At 45.4% G+C, this 24,781-nt stretch overlaps 1 protein-coding gene across 5 annotated transcripts in view; it reads right to left on the bottom strand.

Moving 5' to 3' along the window:
• celf1 (cugbp, Elav-like family member 1) overlaps positions 1-24,781 on the bottom strand; it is a 109,905-nt gene that overhangs the window by 62,913 nt on the left and 22,211 nt on the right. For 3 of the 5 annotated variants that reach the window (XM_043706334.1, XM_043706337.1, XM_043706335.1), the window contains 2 exons: positions 5,841-6,028; positions 3,920-4,002 (listed from right to left, as the gene is read on the bottom strand). In XM_043706334.1, coding sequence (XP_043562269.1) covers positions 3,920-4,002; positions 5,841-6,018 — 261 coding nt within the window. In that variant the 5' untranslated portion in view covers positions 6,019-6,028. Of the gene's footprint in view, positions 1-3,919; positions 4,003-5,840; positions 6,029-11,106; positions 11,350-24,781 lie in introns of those variants that run through there. The other 2 variants (XM_043706332.1, XM_043706333.1) reach the window with 2 other exon arrangements.

The following is a 24,781-nucleotide window of genomic DNA, read 5'->3' as shown; positions in this document are numbered from 1 at the left end:
ACCTTTTATCTTAGCCTGCTGGACACACTTTCCTCATTCCTGAAGGGCTTATGCCAGAAACGTCGATCCTCCTGTTCCTTGGATGCTGCCTGACCTGCTGCGCTTTTCCAGCAACACATTTTCAGCTCTGATCTCCAGCATCTGCAGGCCTCACTTTCTCCTTCCTCAAATTCAATCAAGTTTAGTCAGATTTGAATTTCTGTTGTTATCAAACCCATGCAAACAGTTCCTCGAATGAACTTACCCTTTCCCAGACTACCCTCCTGCTCTTTATATGTGGATAAAATGCCTTAGGATTTTCCTTAATCCTATTTGCCAAAGACATTTCATCATCCCTTTAAGCCCTACTAATTTCTTGTTTGCGTTTTCTGCCATCTTTTTATTATGTTTGTTTTCAGCTTCCTAAACCTTACGTATGCCTCCTTTTTGACTAAGTTCTCAATTTCTCTGAAGAAGGGCTTATGCCCGAAACGTCGATTCTCCTGCTCCTCGGATGCTGCCTGGCCTGCTGTGTTTTTCCAGCACATTTTTCAACAATTTCTCTGGTCATCCAAGGTTCCCGAATCTTGCCGTCCTTATCTTAATACTTTGCTTCTTTGGCTAATCATCTTCAACTTGTGCTCTCTAGTTCTCTATTCTTCCATTATTGGGAAGATTTTCTAACATTTATACTGTCCAGACCCTTCATAATTTTGAACAGCTCAATCAAATGTCCCCTCAGTCTTTTCTTAGCCAAGGAAAACAGTCTCAACTTCTCAAATCTGTCCTAACAACTAAAGTTCTTCATTCCTGATACCATTTTCATCGAGTCAGAGAGATATATACAGCCCGGAAACAGACCCATCGGTCTAACTCATCCATGCTGACCAGATATCCTAACCTAATCTAATCCCATCTGCCAGCAGTTGGCCCATATCCCTCCAAATGCTTCCTATTCATATACCCATCCAGAGGCCTTTTAAATGCTACAATTGTACCAGCCTCCACTATTTCCTCTGGTAGCTCATTCCATACACACACCACCTTCTGTGTGAAGAAGTTGCCCCTTTGTTCCCTTTTATATCTTTCCCCTCTCACCTTAAACCTATGCCCTCTAGTTCTGGACTCCCCCACCCCAGGGAAAAGACTTTGTCCACTTATCCTATCGCTGCCTCTCATGATTGATAAACCTCTATAAGGTCACCCCTCAGCCTCCAGTGCTCCAGGGAAAACAGCCCCAGGACATTCAGCCTCTCCCTTTGGCTCAGATCCTCCAACCCTGGCAACACCCTTGCAAATCTTTTCTGAATCCTTTCAAGTTTCACAATATCTTTCCGACAGGAAGGAGACCAGAATTGCATGCAATATTCCAACAGTGGCCTAACCAATGTCCTGTACAGCTGCAACATGACCTCCCGTCTCCTATACTCAATCCCTGACCAATAAAGGAAAGCATACCAAACGCCTCCTTCACTATCCTATCTACCTGCGACTCCACCTTCAAGGAACTATGTACCTGCACTTCAAGGTCTCTTTGTTCAGCAACACTCCCTCGGACCTTCCCATGGAGTGTATAAGTCCTGCTCTGATTTGCTTTGCCAAATTGCAGCACCTCGCACTTATCTAAATTAAACTCCATCTGCCACTCCTCAGCCCATTGGCCCATCTGGTCAAGATCCCATTGTAATCTGAGGTAACCTACTTCACTGTCCGCTACACCTCCAACTTTGGTGTCATCTGCAAACTTACTAACTATACCTCCTATGTTCACATCCAAATCATTTATATAAACGATGAAAAGTAGTGGTCCCAGCACAGATCCTTGTGGCACTCCACTGGTCACAGGCCTCTAGTCTGAAAAGCAACCCTCTACCACCACCCGCTGTCCTCTATCTTCGAGCCAGTTCTGTATCCAAATGGCCAGTTCTCCCTGTATTCCGTGAGATTTAACCTTACTAAGCAGTCTCGTATGAGGAACCTTGTCGAACACCTTACTCAAGTCCATACAGATCATGTCTACTGCTCTGTCCTCTTTGTTACTTCTTCAAAAAAATTGCACCGTCTTCAACACCTCCACTTCTCCATGAAATTGTGTTCCCAGCATTGCAACTAATCATCCAACAGGTTTATACATGTTAACATAACCTCCTTGCTTTTGTAGTATGTGTCACTAATGATATAACCCAGGATGCTGGACATCTTATTAACCATACTTCCACCTGTCCTTCCAGTTTCTACTGCCTCTCCACCTCTTTTAAATTGTACTGTTCGTTACAAGTTGTTTCTCTGCATTACTCCCAACAAAACAAATCAATTCACATTGCTCTAACTTAAATTTCATTCACTATCTTCTTATTCCATTAACTTGTTCTTACTTTTAACACTGGCCACCTCTCAGTTCACAAAACATGGAAGTTTCTTCTAATTTGCAAATTCTGAAAGTCCACCAAGTCCAGGCCATTAATATGTACCAAGATGAGTAAAGATCCTAACACCAATCCCGAGGGAAGTTGGGAGTTAATCCATTCAGAAAATTCAAGGCTGAGGTAGATATAATTTAATCAGTAATGAAATCAAGGTTTATAGAGATTAGATTAGATTAGATTACTAACAGTGTGGAAACAGGCCCTTCGGCCCAACAAGTCCACACCGCCCCGCCGAAGCGCAACCCACCCATACCCCTACACATCTACCCCTTATCTAACACTACGGGCAATTTAGCATGGCCAATTCACCTGACCTAAGGTAGCAAAATGGAGTTTTAACACTGGCCACCTCTCAGTTCACAAAACATGGAAGTTTCTTCTAATTTGCAAATTCTGAAAGTCCACCAAGTCCAGGCAATTTAGCATGGCCAATTCACCTGACCTAAGGTAGCAAAATGGAGTTGAGGGTTTTCAGATCAGCCATGATCTCAAAGGAAGAGCAAAGAAAATTTACAGCCCCGGAACAGGCCCTTCAGTCCTCCAAGCCTGTACAGATCCAAATCCACTGTCTAAACCTATCGCCCAATTCCTAAGGATCTGTGTCCCTCTGCTCCCCACCAACTCATGCATCTACCCAGACGCACCTTAAATGAATCTACTGTGCCTGTCTCTGCTGCCAACACACTCCAGGCACCTACCGTCCTCTGTGTAAAGTACTTTCTGTGTGCATTCCCCTTAAACATTTCTCCTCTCACCTTGAACACCCTGGGAAAAAGCTTATCTCTATCCACCCTATCTATACCCTTCATGATTTTGTAGACCTCAATCAGGTCATTCCCTCAATCTCCTTTTTTCTAATTAAAACAATCCTAACCAACTCAACCTCTCTTCATAGCTAACACCTTCCTTACCGGGCAATATCCTCGTAAACCTTCTCTGCACCCTCTCCAGGGCGTCCACATCCTTTTGGTAATGTGGCGACCAGAACTGTACGCAGTTTTCTAAATGCAGCCGAACCAATGTCTTGTACACTTTTAACATGACCTGCCAGCTCTTATACTCAATACCCCGTCCGATGAAGGCAAGCATACCATATGCCTTTTTGACCACTATCCACCTGTGCAGCCACCTTCAGGGTACAATGGACCTGCACTCCCAGATCTCTCTGCTTATCAATTTTTCCCAAGGCTCTTCCGCTTAAAGTATAATTCACTCTAGAATTAGACCTCCCAAAATGCATCACCTCACATTTGCTTGGATTGAACTCCATCTGCCACTTCTCCGCCCAACTCTCCAGTCTATGTTCTCCTGTATTCCTTGACCCTATGCTTTCTGCTACTCCATCAATCTCATTGGCTAGCAGAGCAGACTTAAGAGGCCTTATATGAAGACAAAGTTCCATGTTTAACGACAGGCACAGTATTCTGTTAATTTGGTTCTGAAGACACAACTCTCACAAAGTTGACGCCAGTACCTGACCTCTTAAATACCACAGCGAGCATGCGCATACTCACCCCAGGCAGAATCTTCATATTGTGAAGAGCATTTTGTGCTTCCAGTGCTGCCTTACGTGTATAAAATGTTACAAAGCAACAGCCTAAAAAAGAAAGGCAAAGAGTAAACAGTAAGAATGCTTCCCTTCCCTTATGACCCTTCTCACCTGCTCTGGCATTAATCAATTATTGACCGCTCCAGGTGTTGTGAACATGCCAAGGTGCAGAAAAGCAGCAGTGCCCTATTTGCCACTTCATTCTGCCTTTTACTGACACAAACCTGTGTAACAGCCTCTCAGATTGGGTGTTAACTCCACTTCTCACACACCATGAAAGCTGCAGCTGTTATGCAACTGTTCAGCAACTGCAGCTTCCCCACCAAATGCACTAGCAACATCCCTTATAAGGGATCCAGAGCACACAGCTATTTGAGCCATCTGTAGTCAGCACACTCAATACAGCTCAGCTCTTCTCCAGTCCTCCTTCCCTGATCTGAAATGTATTACCGTTTTTGGCAACTACGTAACAAACAGTGTTGATTAAGGGGAACCAGCAGATATAAGTGCATTTGAATTTCCAACCAAAAAGATTCATACCCACCTGGTTCTCACCTTCCAACCCACCAACCTCCAGATACAACATATCATCCTCCGCCATTTCTGTCACCTACAAACAGATCCCACCACCAGTAATATATTTCCCTCCCTACCACTATCTGCGCTCCGCAGAGACTATTCCCTCCGCAACTCCCTTGTTAGGTCCATGGCCCCCACCAACCCACCCTCCACTCCCGGCACCTTCCCTTGCCACTGCAAGAATTGCAAAACCTGTGCCCACACCTCCATCTAAGACCCCAAAGCATCCTTCTACATCTAGCAGAGATTTACCTGTACTGCCACCCACGTGATCTACTGTATCCGTTGCTCTCGGTGTGGTCTTCTTTACATTGGGCAGGTAGGATGCCAACTTGTAGAATGTTTCGGAGAACATCTCTGTGACACATGCACTAAACAACCCCACCACCCTGTGGCCAAACACTTTAACTCCCCCTCCTACTCCGCCAAGGACATGCAAGTCCTGGGTCTCCTGCACTGCCAAACTCTAACCATCCAATGCCTGGAGGAGGAACACCTCATCTTCTGCCTTGGAACACTTCGACCACATGGGATCACAATGTAGTTTTTCCCAATTTCTTCATTTCCCCCCATCCCAGATCCAACCTTCCAACTTGGCATCGCCCTCTTGAACTGTCCTACCTGTCCATCTTCCGTCCCACCTATCAACTCCAACCTCCCCTCTGACATATTACCATCACACTCCACATCCATCTATCCCCATTTAACTGCCAGCCTCCTTGGGCCACCCCCTCATTCCTGATGAAGAGCTTATGCCCGAAACATCGACTCTCCTGCTCCTCGGACGCTGCCTGACCTGCTGTGCTTTTTCAGCATCACATTTTTCAAGTCTGATCTCCAGCACCTGCAGTCCTCACTTCCTCCTTTTTACGGAGGGAGTCAAGGCCATTAGATCATATCTGATCTTACTGAGGTGGAGTAGGCTGAAGGGTAAATGGTCCACTCCTACTCCTATTTTTATTGAGTGGATGGCATGATTGAGAATTAGGATTGTATTTTTAAAAATGCTGCAGCCATCAGTACCCAGAACTAAAAGGATCTTAGAATTACACAAGTTGAGGGGGCCCCAGAAGTAAGCACAGCATAAGAGTTTTGGGTTCCTAACAGCCCAGCCTCTGCGTGTGGATATACCAACCACAAGGCAGTATTGCAACTTGCCCCTGACGAGGAAGAATGCAATAATTGAAGCCGCACAAAACACACAAATTGTGTGGAGTTCAACCTTATATTTATTGAACAGCCTCCCAGAAACCTGGTGTTTGCAGGCATATACTAAAGACAAAATGCAACAAATTTAGCAAGCTCACCTTTACTCTGAGGGGGATTCTGACTCCTGTCTCGAAGCACATTGATTTCATATACAGCGCCATGCTGCTCAAAGAGCTCCTTTAGTTCCTTCTCTGACCAAGACCGTGGAATCTGACCAACAAACATCTTGATGGAGTCGATATCGGGCTGGTCGGGGTGATCCAGAGACCCATTCATCTTCTTCGATCTAGGCAAAGGAGAAGTAGCATCATTATTAAAAAATCACAGACCAACAGATGTGCGGGAAGCATTAGGTTGTGCTGGGTTACAGAGAGTGGTGAAGCGATGTGGCAGCAAGACAGCACAACCTTTCAGCAGCCTCTCTGGTAGAAGCTAATGATCACTCAATTAAATGCTCCCTGGCTGAAGCCTTGAGCCCACCTTTCACCAATCTAAAACTCTGTGCAGTTTGAGGTCATGACACTCATATCAAATCCCTTCCAATATGCCTCCTGTCAAGACAGAGCTTTTGAGCAATCCTGCCTCCTGATTATAAAATCAGATGACAGAAGACACACTGCACTCCATCAAGTGTGTGCCATGAAAAACATGATACAATCTACACTAGTTCCACTCTTCCACACTAGGCCCAGAGCTCATCCAAGTTCTTTTTAAAAGATTATGAGGTTTCCTGCTTCAACTACCGTCTCAGACAGTGTTTTCCAGATTCTTACCATCCTTTGGGTGAAAACGCTTTTCCTCAAATCTAATCAAAACATCTTGTCTTTCAATTTAAAATTATGCCCGTCAAGCCTGTCCACGAAAGCACAAGTCAGGAGCATGATGGAACACTCCCCAGCTGCCTGGATGATTGTAGCTCCAACAACACTCAAGAAGCCTGACACTATCCAGGGCCAAACAGCTGACTGATTGATGGTGAGGGGAGTGGAGGCTGTGTCAATGTGCAGTCGCAGAAATACGTACCAGCTATAAGAATGACTGCAGAAATTCATCAAGGCTTTTTAGACCGCACCTTCCAAACCCACGACAATACTCCAAGAAGGACTAGGACAACAGATCCACTACATGCAAGTTTCCCTCCAAGCCACTCGCTATCCTGACTTGGAAATATATCCACCTTCTATCAGCAAGTGGTGGTTCTCCCAAGTATCTGCTGCCTTTTTCCTTCTAGATGTAAGTGACTGTGGGTTTGGCAGATGCTAAGGATATTTGGTGAACTTCTACAGTGCATCTTGCAGATAATACGCAGTGCTTCCTCTGAGTGCCAACGGTGGAGGGACAATGTTTGTGGATCAAGGCGGCTGCTTTGTCCCTGATGGTATCAAGCTTCTTGAAAGTTTTTGGAGCTGCACTCCTCCGGGAATGGGGAGCATTCCATCACACTCCTGACTTGTGCGTGGAGATGTAGGCAGGCTTGGGGAGTCAGGAAGTGAGTCGCTGCAGTGTTACTAGCCTCTGACCTGCTCTTTGTCTTTACATTGTAATCTAATTCAGTTTCTGGTCAAAGGTAACCTGCTAGATGTTGGTAGTGGGAAATTCAGTGATGGTAACATCATTAAATGTCATGGGGTGGTGGTTATATTGTCTCTTATTGGTGATGACCATTGCCTGGCATTTGTATCCGTGAATGTTATTTGCTACTTTCCAAACCCAAGCCAAGATATTGCCCAGATCATGTTGCATTTGAACATGGACCGGTTCAGTATCTGGCGAGTCACAAATGGTGCAATCACCAGCATAAACATCCACACTCTGACCTTATGATGGAGGGAAGTGATGAAGCAGCTGAAGATGGTTGGGCGTGGACACTACCCTGAGGAAATCCTGCAAATACAACCAAACTTCAACAATCACAGAATCTTCCTGTGCCAGCTGTGATCCCAAACAGCAAAGACCTTTCCCGAGACCTATTGATTATAGTTTTGCTAGGGCTCCTTGATGTCAAGGGCAGTTTTCTCACACCTCACCTCGAGAATTCAGTTTCTTTGTCCATGCTTGAATCAAGGCTGTAATAAGTTCAGGAGCTGAGCAGGACACAGACAGGAGTGGGGAGAGAAATATATCTCTGGTGGTGGGGTCTGATTGCAGGTAGCAGAAACAGCGGAGGATAAGCTATATCTGGAGATAAGTGGGGTGAAAGTGGGGGGGGGTGGCATCCTTGTTGCAGTTGGAGGGCTGGGGTTCAAGGGCAGAAGTGCAAGTAGTGGGAGACATGTACTGGAGGGGATTGTTGATCATGTGGGAAGGGAGATTGCAGTCTTGAAATAGGAGGCCACCTGGGATGTCCTGGAGTGGAATTCCTCCTCCTGGGAGTAGATACAGCAGAGGAGAAGGAATTGGGAGTAAAGGATCATGTTGGGAGGTGGTTCAGTCCAGGTAGCTGTGGGACTGAAATTCCTGTCCGTGTTGAGTGGGTTGGAGAGTGGAGGCAGAGAAGTCCAGAAAGGGGAGGGAGGTGTCCGAGATGGCCCAGGTGAACTTAAGGTCAGGGTGTCAGGTGTAAGTGAAGTTGATGAACTGTTTAAGTTCCTCATGGGAGCACGAAATGGCGCCAATACAGTATTCAATGTAGCAGAGGAAAAGGTGAGGTAATGTAACTGTGGAAGATGGACTGTTCCACATTTCTTACCAAGAGGCAGGCATACCTGGGACCCATGCGGGTGCCCATGGCTACCCTTTTGGTCTGAGGGAAGTAGGAGGATTCAGAAGAGAAGTTGTTGAGGGTGAGGACCAGTTCTGCCAATTGAGTCAGTATCGGTGGAGGGATATTGGTTGGGTCAGGGGAGAGGAAGAAACAGAGGGCTTGGAGGCCTTCATCAGTGCAGATGAATGCATACATGGACTGGATGTCCATGGTGAAGATGAGGCGTTGGAGGCTGGGGAAAAGAAAGTCTTGGAGGAGGTGGAGGGCATGGGCCATGTCCCGAACATATGTGGGGACCAAGGGGGACAGGGCAATGTCGAGCTATGAGGACATATGTTCAGTGGGGCAGGACCAGGTGGAGACAAGTCATCAACCGGGGTAGTCAGGTTTGTGGAGTTTGGGGAAGAGGCAGAACCGGGCAGTGTGAGGTTCAGGGACTATGAGGTTGGAGGCTGTGGATGGGAGAGTTCCTGAGGTGATATGGTTGTGGCTGGTCTGGGATATGATGGTTTGGTGATGGGAGGTGAGGTCGTGGTCGAAGGGGCGGTAGGAGGTGGTGCCTGGCTTCAGCAGTGTGGAGGTCGGTGAGCCCATGACCTCCACAATCATGAAATGCTTCGACAGCCTGGTCATGGCCCACGTCAACTCTGGTCTCCCAGTCTAACTCGAACCTTTACAATTTACCGAGCGATGTAACATGTCCACATTTCCCTTCCCCTGCACTCATCCCTGGAATATGTGGACAACAAGGACACCCACATCAGACTCCTGCTCATCAACTCCAACTCCACCTTCAATACCATTATCCCGTTCAGACTGATTACAAAACTACGACACCTAACTCTCGGCTCTGCCCACTGCAACTGGATCTTCAGCATTCTGACCCATGGACCGCAATCAGTGAAGATAGACAACAGCACCTCCTCCATAATAACACTCAACACTGGAGCCCCCCAAGGATGTGTTCTCAGACCCCTATTGTACTCCCTGTACACCCACGACTGTGTTGCTAAAGTCAAAAGGAACGCCATCTACAAGTTTGATAACACCACCATGGTAGGACAACGATGAGTCACAATACAGGAAGGAGATAGAGGGATTGCTGACAAGGTGCAATGAGAACACCCTCTCTTTCAATGCCGGCAAAAGTAAAGAACTGACTTTAGACAGAAGGGAAGAGAACAGACCCTCCCTATCCCCCTCCCGCACATCAACAGAGCTGAGGTTTGACAGGGTGGAGAGCATCAAGTTCCTAGGAGCGACGACAACTGACAACCTATCCTGGATTCCCACACAGATGTGACAGTCAAAGAGGCATACCATGCCTCTTCTTCCTTCAGCAGCTCACAAAATATGGCATGTCTATAAGACCCTCACCAACCTTTACAGATGCACCATTGAAAGCACACTGTGTGGGCGCATAACGGCCTGGTACAGCTGCCCAGGACCCGTAAGAAACTACAGAGGTTGTGTGCACATCCAAGACCATCACTGAAACCAAGCTTCTATCCATGGACTCCCCTTACATGGCCCGTTGCTGCAGAAAGATTATCAACATCAAAGGCCCATTGCATCCCGGCAATGCTCTTGTCCAACCTCTTCCATCAGGCAGAAGATACAGAAGCTTGAACACACATGTCAGCAGGTTCAGGAACAGCTTCTTCCCTGCTGTTGTTAGACGGATGAGTGGACTCCCTAATTTCAAAGTCAAGATTAGTGTGGTGCTGGAAAAGCACAGCAGGTCAGGCAGCATCCGAGAAGCAGGGAAAAGAAAAATCGACGTTTCAGGCAAAAGACTGATTCCTGGAATGGCGGACTAAAGTACAAAGAGAGACTGAATTGGTTAGGTCTATATTCACTGGAATTTTGAAGAATGATGGGAGAGAATCTCATTGAAACCAATAAAGATCTAAAAGGACTAGACAAGGTGAGTAAAGGAAGGATATTACTCAATACTGAGGAGTGAAGAAACAAGGATTTGATTAAGGAAGTTTAAGGAAACATGGTAGGCCTTCGAGGACTGAGAGGAGGAGAAAACTCTTCATCCAGAGAGCAATGAGCCTATGGAATTCTCTCCCAGTTGAGGTCAAAGCATCGAACAGGACATAATGGCAAGAATGCAGCTCAGGGTGGGGCCAGGCAGCGTGTGATGAAGACAGGGCTGGGCAGAGCGCGGCCTCGAGGGTGGGACCGGGCAGAAATGTAAGTTTGTGCGTGGAGCCAGGAGGAGCGCAAGCTTGAGCGCGGACCAGGCAGAGCACAAACTCATGCGCAGGTTGGGTGGAATGCAAGCTCGTGCGGGAGCGCTGGGCAGAATGTGAGCTCAAGGAGATGGGATTCGATTGAAAGTACAAGTGAGGACTGCCTCAACAGCAAGCAAAAAGGTGCAATGATCATGCAGAGAGGGTGTGAGGGCAGTACAGAGAGTAAGTGATGGGACAAAGTGAGTGAGAGCTGCACAGAAAGCATGAGAGAGAACCAGACGGATATTGAGCAAGAGAATACTGGGACCGTACAGAGAACAAGCAATCAAGTTTGAGTGTCCGAGGATGGGAGACAGAATGATCAAATGCTGGCGAAGCATGTGCATGATAGAAGCTGATCATAAAGCCCGAACAGTATGAGCCACACAATGCACAGACATTGGGCTTTGTACTCACACAGAATTGGAACTCAGGGTGCAGTGGTCCACCATCATCTCCGGTAAGAAGTCCAGTTTGAAGGAAGACATTATCAAAGGCAAGGCTGAGTGTGTGGCGACAGGTTTCACCCTTGATAAGGCCCACAAGTTTTCCAAACAATGGAAATAATTCTTCTTTAAAAAGAAAATCTCTGCAGATAGATGGAGACAGGTGCAGCAGGCTCGGGCACAGCTCTCAGTCAAGAGTCTGTGTGTGCTTTCTTGAGATCTCAGACACGATGTGGGGGGGGGGGGTGCGGCTGGAGAACAGGGGAGGGGTGGGGAGGGGAAAAGTTGAGTATTGTAGGACCCGTGAGACACGTAAAGGACAGCTCAGACTGAACAAACACACTGCAGCAGGATGGAGCAGCAACTGGGTGAAGCGGGAGGCAAAGTAGCACATACAGTCTCACCCTGGCACACAATAGAAACGCTGAGCCATCAGGGGCTTTGTAGAATGTACAACCATAGCAGTACAAAGTGCAGTGTCAGGCAGATCCAATGTCAGATTGATCACGATATGGTCGCTTGATGTTTGGAAATAAAAGCTGGCTGGTCATTTTAATTCATTGTTAATGTCAGTCAGCCTGACATCAGCACAGTGCTAAGTTGTTTTCTGTCACGCTGGATATCGGTTGAGGGTAATCAGGCCTTGAATAAGGCTGGCAGGTATGTTGATAATTGGCTCCCAGCACCAGCCAGATGCCTGCAAACAAAATGGTCCTCCCACAGACAGGATGGTGGGGGCAGGGGGTGTGTGGTCCCCAGTGACACCTTCTGCAACATGATGGGAGAAGAGGAATGATCGAGTCATATCGAGCTGTAGTTTGAGCTAAGCTGGAGTGCTAGGGTACAAACCAGCAATCAATGAGGTGCACACACAGTCACCAGAAGGGGAATGATTCAGCAGGCCATGTAAACCTAAATCAATGTCACGCTGAGACCCATGTAAACCTAAATCAATGTCACGCTGAGACATTGTTAAACTACCAAAGACAAGATGTTGTTCTGAAGCCTTGGTTGATATCCCAGCTCTATGTATCAAACTCCAGAGCAAGCATACCTTTTTCTCTTCATTCAAGTCATTTCCATAAACTTAAAGAGTTGCAGTCCTCATACCGACCTCTGCGGCACACCACTGTTACTTAGCAAAAGTAATATTTATTTCCCTGTGAGCTAGCCAACCTTCTATCCATGCCGATGTTAAACCCTACACCAGGAGCTGTGTTCCTGCGACCATCTTACAAGCAGAAATTGAAAGATCAGAAACAGTGCTGGCCTGAGGCAGTTTCTGTGGGACTGCTTGGAATCAGTGGATTGGTGGTAGGCAACCTAAATGAAGAAGGGCTTATGCCCGAAACATCGATCCTCCTGTTCCTTGGATGCTGCCTGACCTGCTGCGCTTTTCCAGCAACACATTTTCAACCTAAATGCCTATACCACTACTGTTACAGATTTAATTAGCAAGAGTGCAGAATAAAAAACGCTAAACAAGTTAGTCCAAATGTTCCCCAACTGGAAACCTTTGAAGAATCAGGACATCCATTGCCTATGGAAATCCAGGTGAGTGGAATTTAGGTCAAATGACCTTAACCTTTGCAGGAAACCCAGATCCAACCTCCATAAGGCCATTAGAGATGCCAAGAGGTAATCCTGGCCTAAGCTAAAGACTCTAACCAACCACATGGGACATCCATCATTTGTGGCAAGACTTACATGACATAATGGTCCGCAAAGCAAATAGCAAACCAAAACACATCTGTGATGCACTCAATGCATTTGATGCTCACTTTGAACAGAAGATCAGCGAAACAGTGTCACCTGCCCCAACTGCCTCTGATGCACCTGGTCCTGAAGTCACTGCTGCAGACATCAGATCAGTCCTTTTGACAGTGAACCTTGGAAAGTCAGCCCTCAGCCGTGAACTCAGATGCTGTGTATATCAGCAGGCAGGAGGTTTCACTGACATTTTTAACCTCTCCTTACTACAATCTTTAGTCCCCAACATCCCGGTACTAAAGAAAACTCACGGAATGTTCCTCAATGACTATCTCCGAACGGCCTCCATAATAATGAAGTGTTTCGAGAAGTTAGTCATGGCTCAGCTCTAACCTCCCTACCTGCCTCGATCCCTTGCAATTTGCCTACTACCGCAACAGATCTACGCCAGACATCATCTCCTTGGCTGTACACTCATCCCTGAAACATCCAGATCACACCTGGATCCTGTTTAAAGAAATTCAGCATGTCCACAAAGACTTACCAATTTTTACCAATGCAACATAGAAAGCGTTCTATCTGGATGCATCACAGCCTGGTATGCCCACGACAGTAAGAAACTATAGAAAGTTGTGAACACAGCCCAGTCCATCACGCAAGCCAACCTTCCATCCACACTTCTCTCTGCCTCGGGATGGCAGCAATTTAATGAGAGACCTCTCCCATACCGGTTATAATCTCTCCTTAAAATTAGGGACGTAAACAAATGGCAAAGGGAATGGTGTGGGAAAGAGGGGTTCCATTTCATGGGGCATTGGCATCAGTTTCCAAATAGGGGGAGCTGCACTGATGGGACAGTCTCCACCTGAACCGATCTGGCACCAGTGTTCTAGTGAAAAGGATGAATAGAGTGGACACTAGGACTTTAAACTTGTGAGTCGAGGGGGAAAGGAAAGAGAAAATGGCAAGAAGTAGGATGATAAATAAAAAGGTAAGCAGCAGGTTAGCATGTGTGCAGGAGGGTTTAAGTTCAAGGTAGATTATGAAAGGAGCAAAAAGGAAGGATAACTCAGGAGATATCAGAGATGCTCGAAATTATAAGGGGATGAAAGCTAGCATATAGACATTTCACTGAAATGCTTGTTGCATTCGTAACAAGGTTGATGAGTTAACAGCACAAATCATCACGAATGAATATGATTTGGCAGCCATTACAGAGACATAGTCACATCCAAGGGTGCCAGACTATTTGGAAGGACAGATGAGGACAACACCATGGCGGTGCTGAGAGATGATATAGGCTCTAACGAGAATAAGGTTGAATCCATTGGGTAGAAATTAGAAACTCTGAGGCGAAAAAATCATTGATACGCGCAGTCTATAGGTCACCAAATAATAACACCACATTGGGGCGGGCAAATAAACAAAGAAATAAGTAATGCCTGTAAAAATGGTATGGCTATTATCAGCAGGGATTTTAATCTACATGTAGATTGGTCAAACCAGCTCGGCCAGTGTAGGCTTGAGGAGGAGTTCGTTGAGTGTATCTGGGATAGTTTTCTTGAACAGTATGTAATGGAACCACTGAGGGAGCCAGCTATCCTAGATCTGGTCCTGTGACAGGAATGATTAATGTCCTCATAGTTAGGGATCCTCTTGGAAGCAGTGATCATAGTATAGTTGAATTTAGAATACAGATGGTGAGTGTGAAGATAAAATTCAATACCAGGGTCCTGTGCTTGAACAAGGGGAACTACAATAGAATAAGGCTAAAGCAAACTGGAAACAAAGATTTTATGGTGGGACAGTTGACAAGCAGTGGAGGACTTCCAAAGAAATTTTTCAAAATGCTCAGCAAAAGCGTATTCGAATGAAAAGGACGGACTGTAAGAAAAGCGGTAATCTGCCATGGGTGTCTAAGGAAATAAGAGAAGCTACCAAATTGAAAGACGACAGATGGTCCCACAGCCATTCCTCCTAAGACCTTCCCTTCATATCAGGCAACATCCTAGTAAACCTCTTCTGAACCCTTTCCAAACCTTCCACATGCTTCCTATAATAGTGACCAGAACTGTACACAAATCTCCACATGCGGCTGCACCAGAGTTTGGTATAACTGCAGCATGACCTTGTGGCTCCAAAACTCAATCTCTCTACCAATAAAAGCTTAACAACCCTATCAATCTGGGTGGCAACCTTCAGAAATCTATGTACAACTCCCCTGTCACTCTTGCTCCTATCGAGAATCATCTTTACTATCCTTTCCTCTACATCTCTGGAACTATTCGGACGCCTATAGAAAATTCCCAACAGGGTGACCTCTCCTTTCCTGTTTCTAACCACCTCAGTAGCCAAGTCCTCAAATGTCCTTTCTGCCACCATAATACTGTCCTTGATTAACAATGTCCACCCCACCCCGTCACCATCTTCTCTGTCCCTACTGAAACATCTAAATCCCGGAACCTGCAGTAACGTTCCTGTCCTTGCTAAACCCACGTCTCCGAAATGGCCACAACATCGAAATCCCAAGTATCAACCTATGCTGCAAGTTCACCCACCTTATTCCAGATGCTGCTGGCATTGAAGTAGACACACTTCAAACCAACTTCTTGCTTGCCGGGGCCCTCTTGTGACCTTGAAACCTTAATACTGTACCTCACTACTCTCAACCCCCTGTACACTCAAACTGCAACTTAGATTCCCATCACCCTGCTGAATTCATTCCAAAGAAGAAGAAATTCGAGGACGAGGCGACATTGGCTGACAAGAGAATTCATGGACAACATCAAAGTGAAAGACAAAGCATATAACATGGTGGGAAGCCAGGGGATTAAGATGCCTTTAAAAAACCAGCTGAGGATAACTGAAAAAGCACAAAACAGAAATATGATGACAAGCTCGCTAAATCATGTAAAATAAGGTTGCAAGAGTTATTATTAGATACAGGTAGTTCTATGACATGTGCTTTGTCAGCGTGAATTGGCTGTAACGCGATTCATGACTGGTGGACATTGCTGCATAACACAAACGGGTCCAGTGGGTTTTCTACAGCAGCTTCCCTTGGTACGACTTTCTATAGGGAGAGGTTGCAAAGGGACAGAACTGTCGTGTTATAGCAAAGCGCCCTGCATATATAAAAGCTACGGCAAGAGTGGACATTCGACTGCTGGAAAATGAGTCTGGAGTAGTAGTAACAGGCAACAAAGAAATGGCAGAGGAACTGAACAAGTACTTTGCATTGATTTTCACAGTGGAAGCCACCAGGAGCAGAGCAGAATTCAAGAAAATCGTGACAGAGGTGAGTAAAATGAAAAGGCTGCTGAGGAAGTTGAAAGGTCTGAAAGTGGATAAATCACATGGACCACAATGACTACATGCCAGAGTTCTGAAGAAGCTAGCTGAGGAGATTTTAGAGGCGTTGGTGATGATCTTTCACCACCGGCGCTGTGAGGCAGCAGTGCTAACCACTGTGCCACCGTGTGGGCGGCACGGTGGCACAGTGGTTAGCACTGCTGCCTCACAGTGCCGGAGACCCGGGTTCAGTTCCCGACTCAGGCAACTGACTGTGTGGAGTTTGCACATTCTCCCCGTGTCTGCGTGGGTTTCCTCCGGGTGCTCCGGTTTCCTCCCACAGTCAGGTGAATTGGCCATGCTAAATTGCCCGCAGTGTTAGGTAAGGGGTAAATGTAGGGAATGGGTGGGTTTCGCTTCGACGGGTCGGTGAGGACTTGTTGGGCCGAAGGGCCTGTTTCCACACTGTAATGTAATCTAATCTAATCTAATAAATCATTGGAGTCAGGGAGGGTTCCAGAGAACTGGAAAATGGCTAATGTAACCCTCCTATTTAAGAAGGGAGGCAGCAGATAGGTTAGCCTGACCTCAGTCATTGGTAAGATTTGAGAGTCGATTATAAGGGTCAGATTGTGGAGTACTTGAAAGTACATGATAAAATAGGGCTGACTCGGCACACTTTGTCAAGGGAGGTCATGCCTGACAAATCTGTTAGGACTCTTTAAGGATGTAACCCACCTCAGTAAATTTTCTTTGATCAATGGACATTTTGGCACAGTGGTTAGCACTGCTGCCTCACAGCGCCAGAGACGCAGGTTCAATTCCCGCCTCAGGCAACTGACTGTGTGGAGTTTGCACATTCTCCCTGTGTCTGTGTGGGTTTCCTCCGGGTGCTCCGGTTTCCTCCCACAGTCCAAAAATGTGCAGGTCAGGTGAATTGGCCATGCTAAATTGTCCATAGTGTTCGGGGATGTGTAGGTTAGACACAGTAAATGTAGGGGAATGGGTCTGGGTGGGTTGTTCTTCAGAGGGTCGGTGTGGACTTGCTGGGCCGAAGGGCCTGTTCCTACACTGTAAGTAATCTAAGTAAAATGGTCTTTTAAAACTTAAACACAATGTTCTCTGGGAAATGTTGTGTTTACTAGTGAAGGTGCTTATCTAAGATTACAAAGAGATCTTAATCAATTGGGCCAACTAGCTGAGGAATGGCAAATGGAGCTTAATTTGGATAAATGCAAAATTTTGCATTTTGGTAAAAGAAATAAGGGCAGGACTAATGCAGTTGATAGTAGGGCCCTGGGCAGTGTTGTAAAACAGAGGGACCTAGGGATTCAAGTACACAGTTCTTTGAAACTGAGGCACAGGTGAACAGGATGATTAAGAGGGCATTTAGTACGCTTGCTTTCAATGCTCAGACCACTGAGTACAGGAGACGGGATGTCATGTTGAGGTTGTACAGGATAGTGGTGAGGCCACTTTTGGAGTACTGATCACCCTGCAATAGAAGATTATTATTAAATTGGAGAAAGTTCAGGAAAGATTCAGCAGGACTTTGCTGGGACTGGAAGTTTTGAGTTATAAGGATAGATGGGACTTCTTTTTCACTGGAGTGTATGAGGTTGAGGGGTGGCCTTATAGAGGCTTATAACATTGTGAGGGGCATAGATAAAGTGAATAGCAAAGCTCCTTTCCCTAGGGTGGGAGATTTCAAAACTAGGGGCATATTTTTAAAGTGAGAGGAAAAGAGTTAAAAGACACCTAAGGGGCAACATTTTCCACGCAGAGTGGTTCGTGTGCAGAGTGAACTGCCACAGGGAGTTGCAGGTAAAGTTACAACACTGAAACATTTGGATAGATACATGAATAAAGAGGGATCAGATGGATTTGGGCAAAATACAGCAAAGTGGACTAATTTAGTTTTGAAAACTTGGTTGACGTGGACAAGTTGGATTGAAAGGTCTGCTTCCGTGCTGTATGACTCGAGGTAATGAGCAAGATAGACAAAGAAGAGCCAGTGCATGTGGTCTATTTGGATTTTCACAAGGCCTTTGACAAGGTGCCACACGGGAGGCTGTTAAATAAAATAAGAGCCATGGTGTTAGGTGCAAGGATAGAGGTTTGGCTGACTGGCAGAAGGCAGACAGTTGGGGACGAAGGGATTTTTTCAGAAATGGCAGCTGGTGACTAGTGGAGTTGCACAGGGAGTCAGTGTTGGGACCACAACTATTCATGTATAAAATTAACAAACTGGACGAAGGAACTGATGACATTGTTGCCAAGTTTGCAGGTGAAGATAGACAGGTAGCATTGAGGAAGTGAGGAGGCTGCAGGAGGAGTTGGACAAGCTAGAAGAGTGAGCAAAGAAGCTGCAGATGGAAAACAATGTGAGAAAATGTGATGTTATGCATATTGACAGGAAGAATAGAGGCATAGACTATTTTCAAAATGAGAAAAGGCTTCAGAAATCTGAAGCATAAAGAAAGTTAAGAGTGTTAGTCTCTTAAGGTTAAAATGCAGGTTCATTTGGCAGTTAAAAAAACAAATGCAATGTTAGTAATCATTTCAGAGAGCTGGAATGCAAGAACATAGATGCACTGCTGAGGCTTTATGAGGCTCTGAACAGAATGTACTGAGCAGTTTTAGGCCCCATAGCTAATGAAGGATGTGCTGGCATTGGAGGGGGTTCACCAGAATTATTCTAGGAATATTAGGAGTGATTAAGTACTCTGAGGCCGTACTCGGTGGAGTTCAGAAGGATGGAGTCGAGGGATCTGATTGAAACTTACAGAATTCTAAGGGGCCTGGATTGACTGAATATGGGGAAGCTGTTTCACTACTAGAAGAGACCAAGACCAGACAGCAAAGCCTCACAGTGAAGGGAGAACCCTTTAGAACTGAGATGAGGAGGAATTTCTTCAGCCAGGTGGTTAATCTGTGGAACTCAATGCCACATAGGAGGCCAAGCCATTGAGACTTGAGACAAAGATAAATATGCTCTTGATTAGTAAGGGGTTCAAGGCTGACATGTCAAGGAGAATGGGTTTGAAAAACATATCAGACATGATTGAATGGTGAAGACGACCCAAGGGGCCAAATGGCCTAATTCTGCTCCTATATATCATATGGTCTTATGTACTCACTGTATCCTTCACCAATATTTTACTGCTATGATTGAAGAACGATTTTAGTGCAGCCTGCAATCCTTTCCTCACACTTGCTCTTAGCCTTCCTTATTTCAGCAGTGTCCTCTTCTGCATTTGAGATACTCTTCCTGATTCCTGTTACAATTATTATTTTTGAGTATGCATCACATACCTCCTTTTCCATCCTTACTTTCTCATCAATATCCTTTTCTAATACAGTGTGTTTACCATTTCTTATATTAGTATCTTCATCTTTCATCTTGTCTCTTCACATGGATTTGCCACATCTCTCCACATTTACGCTTGTCCCTACTAATTTAAACCCTCTCTACTTTTCTCAATAATGGGGCTCATAGAACACCAGCCCCAGCATGGTTCAGGTGGAGTATACAGCCCACTTGCCCCATGTCTGGTGACATTGCTATATGACCCAAAACCCACTTCACCAACTTCGCCTTTGAGTCATCCACTGCTTTAATCTTACTCACGCTGCACCAACTTATGTATAGTTCAAGTAATCAATTACAAACAATAACCTTTTGGTTCAGCTTCTTAATTTGGCATTGAGCTCCTCATACTGACTATGCAGAACCTCTTGCCTTTTCCTATTTATGTCACAACCACAACCACCAGGTTCACCTCATCACTGCAAGTCCTCTCCAGCCACGAACAGTTGTGCAAATCTTGCAACTGTGTGGGCAACAACGTTGTCTGGGGTCTTGCTCTTTGCTGCAGAGAACAGTTCAATCTCCCTCATCAATACTGTCCCCATATTGTCACCAAATCCCTTTTTACTCCTCCCACGTGTGTGTCTTCCATGGTGTACCACCGTGCCATGGTCAACTTGCTTATCACCCTATACCCTGTACTCTCATCCAAAGAGGCTGAAAGACTCTCCAATTTGTTGGGCAATTGCCTCTAGCTTATAACTTCTGAGCCAAAGCTAGTTAGCCAGAAATACTTACCACAGATATGTTTACCATGAATCGTGCTGGCATCCAGGGACTCCCACATGCTGCTGCCTCACTATTTTGATGCGATAAACAGATGCAGCAAATTTTGCTGACATTTAGTGGACCATGATATTAGCTTAATACTGATTTAATACAATAAGCCACCAAAGACTAGAAGCAGCATGAGAGAGAAGATCTGCAAACAAATTTCAGGAAGATGCAAAACTAACAACAATATTGATAACAGGGCCAATAATCTTAATATAGACTGGGTATAAAACAACAGCATGCCAAAGAACATACATAACAGGGACAAAAGGCTTTTCTTGATGTGACATGGTTGTGGCTCTAATAGTGGGGCAGGTTGAGGGGCAAACGCAGCTGATCTTAAAGTGATGAGGATAGCAGTTGGATCAATTATGGAAAAGCAGAAGGAAAAAGGTGAAGAAACCTCACTGAAAGAAAGCTAAATTTGATGATTTGAAAAAGGATCTGGAAATGTCTGAAATTTCTTGGGGGCAGCACAGTGATTCAGTGGTTCGCACTGCTGTCTCACAGTGCCAGCGACCCAGCTTCGATACCAGCCTCGGGCGACTGTCTGTATGGAGTTTGCACGTTCTCCCCGGGTTTCCTCCGGGTGCTCTGATTTCCTCCCACAGTCCAACGATGTGCAGGTCAGGTGTATTTGCCATGCTTAATTGCCCATAGTGTTCAGTGACATGTAGGTTAGGTGCATTAGTCAGTATAGGATAATAGCTCAAGGGTCTGGGTGTTCGAAGGGTCAGTGTGGACTTGTTGGGCCGAAGGGCCTGTTTCTGCACTGTAGGGATTCTATGATTCTAAATGGTGGGCTGGAATCAAAACCTGATCAGCAAAACAGTGATCGAACAATGAGAGACCTTCAAAGTGGAGATGGTCCTGAGAGAGAAGGCAGATTCTCACAAGGATAAAAGAAAAGGCATCAAAAGCTCGAGGTTCCTGGAAACAAACTATCAAGACAAGTTAAGGAAGTTTATGTAAGATTCACAGTAGAGATGAGAACCAAATGAATATACAAAACAAAGAGTTTAAAAGGCATAGAGAGAGCATGAGAATAGATTAGTGAGTAAGAAAGTAAACTAGAAGTATTTTACATAAAATAAGACATTGGACTAAAGTTGCTTAGGAGCTAAATAAAAAGAAGTTTTGCTCGTAGACAGGAAGCATGGCCAAATTACAAAATTAATGCTTTGCTTCAGTCTCCATCAATACAGGAATATTGCCAATGTCATGGGAAAGGTGAGAGATAATATTCCAGAAGGGATATACTGGCCAACGGAACAGAGAGAATGCAAGGTGACAATAATGGAGGCTCTGGTCACACCCTTTCAATCCTCCTTTGCTATGGAGTGATACCAGGGCCCTGCTAAATTGCATATTATATCTCTCCTTAAACAAACAGAGAAAGGAATTAATCTCGTAATTAGAAACCAGGGAACCTTGGTTGGAAGCGATCAGCTACAACAAAATTATCATTTGGAAGATGCAAGTGGAGAGGGCAGTGTGTAAATTTCTGCTATGTCATTTCAGTTCCATGTTATTACAAACATACAGATTTTCCTTTGAGCTAAAGAACAAAGGAAATTTACAGGCCAGAAACAGGCTCTTCGGCCCTCCAAGCCTGAGCCAATCCACTGTCTAAACCTATCGCCAAATTCCTAAGCATCTGTCCAGATGCACCTTAAATGAATCTACCGAGCCTGCCTCTGCTGGCAACGCGTTCCAGGCACCTACCACCCTCTGTATTAAGTACTTTCAGCATTTTCACCTCATACCTTGAACGCATGATCTCGTTATTGAATCCCTCACCCTGGGAAAAAGCTTTTCTCTATCTACCCTGTCTATACCCTTCATGATTTTGTAGACCTCAATAAGGACCCCTCTCAATCTCCTTGTTTCTAATGAAAACAATCCTAACCTACTCAACCTCTCTTCATAGCTAGCGCCTTCATACCAGGCAACATCCTCGTAAACCTTCTCTGCACCCTCTCCAAAGCGTCCACATCCTTTTTTAACATGATCTGCCAGCTCTTATACTCAATACCTTGTCCAATGAAGACAAGCATACCATATGCCTTCTTGACCACTCTATCCACCTGTGCAGCAACCTTCAGGGTACAATGGACCTGCACTCTCAGATCTCTCTGCTCATCAACTTTTCTCAAGGCTCTTCCATTTATAGTATATTTCACTCTAGAATTAGACTTCCCAAAGTGCATCACCTCACATTTGCCTGGATTGAACTCCATCTGCCACTTCTCCGCCCAGCTCTCCAGTCTATCTATATCCTCCTGTATTCTTTGACAATCCCCTATGCTTTCTGCAACTCCAATCTTCATGCAATCTGCAAACTTACTGATCAGACCAACAGTGCCCTCGTCCATATTATTTATGTATATCACAAACAACTGTGGCCCCAGCACTGACTCCTGTGGGACACCACTGATCACCTTTCTCCATTTCAAGAAACTCCCTTCAACTACTACCTTTCTCCATTTCAAGAAACTCCCTTCAACTACTACTCTGTCTCCTCATGCTCAACCAGTTCTTTATCCACCTAGCTAGAACACCTTGCACAACATGTGACTTCACTTTCTCCATTAGTCTACCATGGGGAACCTTATCAAACGCCTTACTAAAGACCATGAATATGACATCTACAGCCCTTCCTTCATCTATTAACTTGGTCATTTCCTCAAAGAACTCTAAGTTGGTAAGGCACGATCTCCCCCGCACAAAACCATGTTGCCTATCACTGATAAGCCCATTCTTTTCCAAATATAAGTAGGTTTATATTTGGTTTATACCTTCTGCAGCAACTTTCCCACCCCTGACAATAGGCTCACTGGGTCTGTGGTTACCTGGAATATCCCTACTCCCCTTCTTGTACAGGGGGACAACATGAGCAACCCTCCAGTCCTCTGGCACCTCACCCGTGTTTAAGAATGCCACAAAGATTCTGGGTCAGGCTCCCATCTATTTCCTCTCTCACCTCCCTCAGCAACCTGGGATAGATCCCATCCGGTTCTGGAGATTTGTCCACCTTAATATACTTTAGCCTACACAACATATCTTTCCTCCTTCTGTCAACCTGATCCAGAGTAAACAAACTTTTATCTCTAATCTTAACATTCATCATGTCCCTTTCCTCAGTGAACACTGATGCAAAGTAATCATTGAGAATCTCACCCATTTTCTCAGGTTCGACACACAACCTTTCTTCCTTATCCTTTAGTGGACCAACTCTTTCTCTAGTACCCCTCTTGCTTCTTTAGGTTAGATTCCCTACAGTATGGAAACAGGCCCTTCAGGCCAACAAGTCCACACCGACCCACCAAAGAGTAATCCACCCCGACCCTATGTTTACCCTTGCCTAATGCACCTAACACTTTGGACAATTTAGCATGGCCAATTTACCTGACCTGCACATCTTTGGAATGTGGGAGGAAACCAGAGGGCCCGGAGGAAACCCACGCAGACACTGGAAGAATGTGCAAACTCCACACAGACAGTTGCCCGAGGCTCGAATCAAACCCGGGTCCCTGGTGCTGTGAGGCAGCAGTGCTAACGACTAGGCCACCGTGCCACCCCTTATATATGAAGAAAAGGTTTTGGGATTCTCCTTAATTCTGCTCGCTAAAGATATTTCATGATCCCTTTTACCCCGCTTGATTCTTCGTTTAAGATTGGTCCTACTCTCCTGTTATTCCTCCAAGGCCCGTTCTGTTCTTAGCTGCCTAGACCTTATGTACTCTTCCCTTTTCCTCTTGGCTAGTTGCATGATTTCTCCTGTCATCCACGGTTTACGAATCTTGCCTTTCCTATCCCTTGTTTTCAAAGGGACACGCCTAACCTGCACTATCTTTAACCTATCTTTGACAGCATCCCACATATCAAATGTGGACTTCCATTTAAATCGCTGCTCTCAATCCACATTTCCCAGCTTCTGCCGAATTTTGATATAATTGATATAGTTGATTTTGGAAAGGTGCAGAAGCCACAGGGTAGTAGTCATGGGCGATTTCAACTTCCCAAATATTGATTGGAAGCTCTTTAGATCAAATAGATTGGACAGGGCGGTGTTTGTGCAGTGTGTCCAGGAAGCTTTTCTAACACAGTATGTAGACCATCCGACCAGCGGGAAGGCCATATTGGATTTGGTACTTGGTACTTGGACAAGTGATGGGCTTATTAGTGGGTGAGCATTTTGGTGATGGTGACCACAATTCTGTTACTTTTACCTTGGTTATGGAGAGAGATAGGTGCGTGCAACAGGGTAGGTTTTACAATCGGGGGAAGGGTAAATATGATGCTGTAAGACAGGATTTGAGGAGCATAAGTTGGGAGCATAGGCTGTCAGGAAAGGATGTCGTTGAAATGTGGAACTTTTTCAAGGAACAGATACGACGTGTCCTTGATATGTATGTACCTGTCAGGCAGGAAAGAGATGGTCGTGTGATGGAACCTTGGTTGACGAGGGAGGTTGAATGTCTTGTAAAGAGGAAGAAGG

The sequence above is a fragment of the Chiloscyllium plagiosum genome, chromosome 16 (assembly GCF_004010195.1).
Source record: "Chiloscyllium plagiosum isolate BGI_BamShark_2017 chromosome 16, ASM401019v2, whole genome shotgun sequence".
Taxonomy (NCBI): domain Eukaryota; kingdom Metazoa; phylum Chordata; class Chondrichthyes; order Orectolobiformes; family Hemiscylliidae; genus Chiloscyllium; species Chiloscyllium plagiosum.
Note: the sequence above shows the minus strand (reverse complement) of the source record. Positions and strands in the feature narration are given on the sequence as shown.